General features: G+C 38.5%; 1 protein-coding gene across 1 annotated transcript; it reads left to right on the top strand.

The window, feature by feature from the left end:
- The first annotated feature begins 541 nt into the window (after positions 1-541).
- On the top strand, positions 542-5,627 carry LOC146977392 (syntaxin-2-like). Its single transcript, XM_085792424.1, has 9 exons — positions 542-795; positions 1,138-1,200; positions 1,289-1,388; positions 1,830-1,904; positions 2,345-2,418; positions 2,587-2,695; positions 4,720-4,793; positions 4,971-5,108; positions 5,228-5,627. Exons 2-9 carry the CDS (start codon positions 1,150-1,152, stop codon positions 5,420-5,422), a joined length of 816 nt encoding a protein of 271 aa, XP_085648550.1. The 5' UTR covers positions 542-795; positions 1,138-1,149; the 3' UTR covers positions 5,423-5,627.
- The last annotated feature ends 373 nt before the right edge of the window (positions 5,628-6,000 follow it).

Raw genomic sequence — 6,000 nt, 5'->3', positions numbered from 1 at the left:
TAAAACTAGGTTCCTCTTAAGGAATAAATTGTCTTTCGTTATTATGTCTGGTTATTATTATATATTATTAGGCCACAGTTATCTCAGTGGTTTGCACTATAACATCTGAAAAAAAAAACTAAAACTAAACTAAACTTATTCAAAGAACAATGGAAAAATAATAATCTTTGAAAATGTGTTCTTGTTTTTAGTTTCTCATAGTGATCTGACTCCACTTGGTGCTTTCAAGGCCATAATGTCTATCTGTAACTAATTGCTGTTTAGACACACAAAGTAGCCTAACAAGTCTCTCTGGAGAATAAGACGACCTGTCTCGGCGAGATTGCCTTTATAAATAAATGTAAATTTAAAAAAAAAATTAAGACATGTATGCATTTGGGTATATAGTGCATGGAGAATCGGTGATTTGTTGTTTACAGCGCCGCCCTCTGGTACGCTGTAACACCACATGTAGGCTACGTCACATAAAGTTTTGAAGCACGGTAAACGCAGACGACCGTTTGTCTCGTAAAAAAAAAACAAAAAAAAACGTTTGTCTCGCGAGGAAAACCTCCCCCCGGCTGCATGTCTGACACAATGAACAGGTGTCACCGTCTCACCTTGCTCCGTGTTGTAGGTTGTAGCCTGTCCTGTCTGTAGTTTCAACGTTTCAACACACAGGTGGTTGAGCAGGCTCTTTGTTTGCTGGAGTGTTTTTTTTCTTCCTCTTTTTTCTATCTCGGTAACGCGCCTGCGTGTGCGCGCTCTTTATCATAGAGGTGCGCTGAGGCCAAACCATCAGAGGAAACACGGCAGGTAGAGGTCGAGTCTTATCGCTGATATCGAAAGCAGCAGAAATGTCCGTTAGAGGTTGTTTTTATCTTTAGCCTACTTGTTGTTATGAGTAAACGTGGAAGGTGACTGTTATAGAGTGTTTAAACAGCAGCAGGTGTTTGGTTTACAGACTTCCCCTCGGTCACCTGAACGAGGAAAATGGCCATAACATCCAGCTAATGTTTCTTACCCTATCTGCGTATTAAATATGCGCCTTTGTATCGATTTTTAGCTTTAAAAGATAACTATAGGGAATTTTAAAAAAGGACTGTTTCTGTGGAGCAACTGTTGGAGTTTATAGGTAATAAACTTCTTTTTTTCCAGCACCGGGATAATATGACAAATACATCACAGAGCAAAATCAACATGGAGGATTTTTTCAAAACGGTAAACTTCTCAAAGCTTGCATGTGTGTCCTTTTTTATGGTCTGGTCCTGTTTCCAAATAGTGAATGATAGTGTATTTGTGTGTGTAGGTGGGGGAGGTGAAAAGCCTTATTGAAAACATCTCCTGTCAAGCAAAAGAGGTGCAGAGTAAACATGTCGCCATCCTCTCCTCTCCAGTCCATGACAAGAGTAAGTACAGAGCTCAGAAATACTAATTCAGACTAGCAATGGATGATATTAGTGTTACCTGCATGATGATAAATAAAGTTTTCAAAGTAATAGAATTGATACTTGAACTACTGCTCCATGTTTCTATCAGAGATCTGTCTCCTTCAGGGCACATAACACTGAGAAAACAAACAGAACAACAGAAACATGTAGGCTCAGCAGCCTTTGACAAATAAAACACAACTTATGTCTGTTTGTAGACTGCACTGTGTATTCTGTACGCTAATAGGAAACGGTTATTTATGTGTTCTGTATAGAAAACGAGAACCTACAGTGGTGTTTTACCGAACTCAATCCATCTACGTATTAGACAAAAGCACAATTCATGCAAAAACTAGTCTTTAGATCGTATCATCTATAATTTTAATTATTCCAGTTTGAAGTGAACTTATTGTGTCATAGAAGATAAAGACAAGCTGGAGCTGCTGAACGATGAGATCAAGAGGAACACCAGCTTGGTCCAAGCAAAGTTAAACTGTAAGTGGAGATAAATATTTCTTTTTTTTCTTTGAGTCATTGCTTTGAGTTTGTTTTTGTTTTTCGGATATCTGGCTAACACAATTAGTGAGAATGCAACAGTTTTTCATGTAGGTCTTTTATTTTGAAAGGCACGTGGCTTTGGACCATCAGTGTTTTGTGACAATGAAGAGGGACTAAACCGCACACTCTGTTTCTGGGTCGGTGTAGCTCTTAACGCAACATTTCACTTGCAAATGGGTAGAAACAGAGGGCTGCTGCACTCCACTCTGCTGCTGGCCGTCAGTGTTGCAGAGCAGCAAAACACTTCACCTGATACTGTGAATGGATTTCATTAGCAAACTGATTTGCCAAGATGTTTTTTTGCCATTACATGGTGATGAGGGTCTGAGTTTTAATTGAGAATGTATCATGGCTCTGTCTCGTGCTCTGTTTTTCAGCAATGCAGAAAGATTTGCCTGCGGATAAAGATGGTGAAAGTCGCTCAGTGATCAAGCGTATAGTGAAGAATCAGGTTTGTTTGTGACTGTTAAGCGCAATGAGCCAGGTGCACAGTGATGGTTATCTCTTAATTTTATGTATTCACATCCTTCAGAAATATAAAATCCTAGTGGTTTCTCTAAGATATTTCAGTTAGTTTCTTTTCATCTCTGGCTCAGTAATGTGACTTTTTTTTCACCAGCACTCACACCTGTCTCAGTGGTTTGCTGACGTCATGCGGGGTTACCATGAAGCACAGATGTCATTCAGAGAGAAAAGCAAATCACAACTTCAAAGACAACTGAAGATCGGTGAGTTACCAAAAACAAAGTATAACTACAACGTCAACACTTTTTCTAGTTTTTAGAGGGATCAGTTTGTTTTTCATAGCCTGTTACTACACCCACTTGTCAAATTTGAAATTAAAGCTAATTTATAATGTATAAAAAATGGTTATGTTTATAATTTGTGTTTATATTTATTCTATAGTCTCAGCCTGCTCCATTTAAAACAATTCAGGTCATTTTAAAACAATCAATCAAATTCAGAAAAGATAAAGAGCGGTTGCACGGTAGCGATGGAGAAACTGAAGCTTTCTCAACCACTGAATCAATATGAAGCAATTGTGTTGAAATGGTTCAGTGTTTCGAAGCATTTGATACAATTTAATATAGCAACATCTGCTGGTCAGCCTACAACATTGCACAGAATAATATAGGGCCAGGTGTCATGCAACACTCAGCACTGTTGTCTATGTTTAATAATTAAGGTTCTACGTGCATCTCTGATTGTGCCATCATGATATGCTGTATGTAATAAATGTGCTTTTGCAACATTGATAGAAATACAAAAAATTCAGAGAGTGGAGGAGTTTAACTATGATGGTTCCCACATAAGTCTCAAAGCAAATTGCGAGTGTATAATCAAAACCAGTTAATATACACCAATGAACCCGGGCACCACCTTCAAATTGCCTGATGTCCTGCGTACTGCTCTGAAACCCATTTAGACTACATTCCTCTGACATTGTCTTGGAGTATCATGTAATAATCCTACCTATACCTCACTTTGTGAAAATGCAATAACGCATGCAAAAACTCAGATTGTGCCCACATTATCGGAGTTTGAAAACTCTGCCCTGAATTCTAATCCGCCACAACGCAGCATTGATATGTGTGTGACATAATGGAGCCTCATTTGGGGAGTCACGTGATTTTTGGCATGGTGAAGCGAGGCATTGAAACATCTTGCCGCGATACTCCTGTTTTGAAAGATCGTTACTGTTACTGTGTTGAACCGTCTGCTTCGAGTGTAACATCTCTATTTTGCACGGGTCTGTATCCATTTGGGCTGTCAATCTTCCCCCAAAATCAGAATTGAATTTCTAATGCTTCTTATGTTAATTATTCAAATTATATTCAAATTTTTTATGTTTTTTTTTTTTAGCTCATTATACACCTAGCTTATTATTACAGTACGTACCGCGTCCACTAAAGGGCATTCCAACCAAATCTGTTATGTAACATTTGCAGCACACTTAATTTTTACCAACTCAATATAAAACTTCAAGCAGGGAAATAGAAATATTATAAGTAGTGGTGCGGATCACAATTGAACTGTGATCGGCACATAAGTGGTCCGCGGATCGATCGATAAAAAGAAAAAAAGAATGTGTACTTGTGGGAACACGTATCGGGCGCACCCGCTACAGCCAAATAAACAGGCTATTAAAAAAACTTGCTTGTAAATTTGTAGCTGCAGCTCCACATCGCGCACAACAACAACAAAATTGTTAGTTTTATCAACATGTTGACTACCCCGAACGTCATGATGCACTACGCTAATTTGCATCGACATTCAAACGTCAGTTTTCACCTTCGATGTTCTCATTTTGAAAATAATTTGAATTCTGTTCGAATAGCAAAGTTTGATCCTTGTTTGAGCCCTAGTATCCATGAACGTAGTCTAACCCCCCCGTCTTTTCAGTAAGTGAACTTCAGGTTCAGATGTTGTGCATAATCTCGCCGAGCTCTGTTTTTCTTCAGTCATTTGATTCACATAAACAGATAAAGATCAACATCTCACCCTCTGATTACACACAGGTTTTTGGTTTACTCCAGTAACAATATTACAACAATATTCTTAACCGATTTTGCTTTGCAGAAATTGGCAGAACCACAAAGAAGAGTAGAGGAGTAATTCCGCCATCATGTGGTCAATATTTGAAAGTGCAAGTCATTATGTACTCTTGACTTGTACGTGAAATGTCACTGATGGAATCACCAGATATGTTTTTCTTTTAAGATGCATATGCCATGTTTTTAATCTATTTCAGTGGGTAAAGTGATAACTGATGAAGAGTTGGAGGTGATGCTGCACAGTGACAATCCTGCCATCTTCAGATCTGATGTCAGTAAAATTCCATAAAACTCTGGGCCACAAATGAAACCTACTGTTTTGTTTTTGTTGTTAATCACGTACATATTATTGTATTCATTGCTTGTGTGTTATACGTAATGATGTGATCTTATTACCATCATTATTATAATAATGACATGTGAATCTTGGATTTTTTTTCATTCACAGATCAACTGTAACGCTCAAATTTCAAGTAATGCACTGAGTGAGATCGAATCTCGTTATCTGGATATCCTCTGCCTCGAGTCCAGCATCAAAGAGATGCATGAAATAATTTCTGACACTGCCACGATGATAGAGATTCAGGTAAAAATGCTGCCTCAAAGGACATTAAGGAATATACTTAATTTGTGGATGTAAAGAACTGATATCAACATCGAGGGATGAATAAGAGCTTATCTGTGATGTTTTTTTTCTTCTATCAGGGGGATCTGATCAACAACATAGAAAAGAATGTGACAAGCGCTGCAGAGTACGTTTTTGTGTCAAACGCAGAAACCAAGAAAGCAGTCACGTACAAGAAAAATCCATACAAGATAGCATCTATGCCGAGCTTCTTCAAACACTTCAAGAGGCAGACTGCTGCTAAAAGTGCTGCTGATCAAAACACCTCTGACTGAAGCCACAACTGAGCTCCTAAACCTGTTTGAACGTTGACTGCAACAAGCATCCAGCTCAACATCAAAGCTTGCACACGACGGAAGACACTTCATCTGATTACAGTACAGTGCCAGTTTGCCACCTCAGACGCCTTTCTTTTTAAGGGATAATGAGGAGGCTGTTATTTTTAACTTTAATCGTGACTTTAAATTTGAACTGCTGTAATAATGACCTGTCAAATGGAAGCACTGAGGCTGTGGAAAATGCCTCACATGACAGTTCGGGATCTCTACCTGTGGACTGCTTGAGTGGACAATTATTGCAGCAGATGATGCAAATGTGAAACAATTCCAATACAGTAGTGATTACTGTATTTTGTCAATGTTTACACTCCAAAACCTTAGACCCGTGCCCTCAGACATTTCAATTTCAATAATGAAACTGGTTTAAAACTACCCTAACACAATGACTCACACTTAGCTGGTGTTGTTTTTAGTGGCCATTAGATGGCATGACAATATCAGATGCAAATCTCAGTTTTTATCCTTGAGTTTTTCTCTGCAGCCCTGCTTGTTTTTGATACTGTGTGTACGTTACT

The sequence above is a fragment of the Trachurus japonicus genome, chromosome 12 (genome assembly GCF_045865225.1).
Source record: "Trachurus japonicus isolate A0001 chromosome 12, Traja_1.0".
Taxonomy (NCBI): domain Eukaryota; kingdom Metazoa; phylum Chordata; class Actinopteri; order Carangiformes; family Carangidae; genus Trachurus; species Trachurus japonicus.
The sequence above is the reverse complement of the archived record's forward strand: the minus strand, read 5'-3'. Positions and strand labels throughout refer to the sequence as shown.

What these genes read in the sequence shown, in the direction of transcription:
- LOC146977392 (XM_085792424.1), top strand. Translation starts at nt 1,150, where the DNA reads ATGACAAATACATCACAGAGCAAAATCAACATGGAGGATTTTTTCAAA. An exon ending in TCAAAGACAACTGAAGATCG is followed by an intron (nt 2,696 to 4,719) that starts GTGAGTTACCAA and finishes AATCTATTTCAG; the next exon opens with TGGGTAAAGTGATAACTGAT. An exon ending in CCACGATGATAGAGATTCAG is followed by an intron (nt 5,109 to 5,227) that starts GTAAAAATGCTG and finishes TTCTTCTATCAG; the next exon opens with GGGGATCTGATCAACAACAT.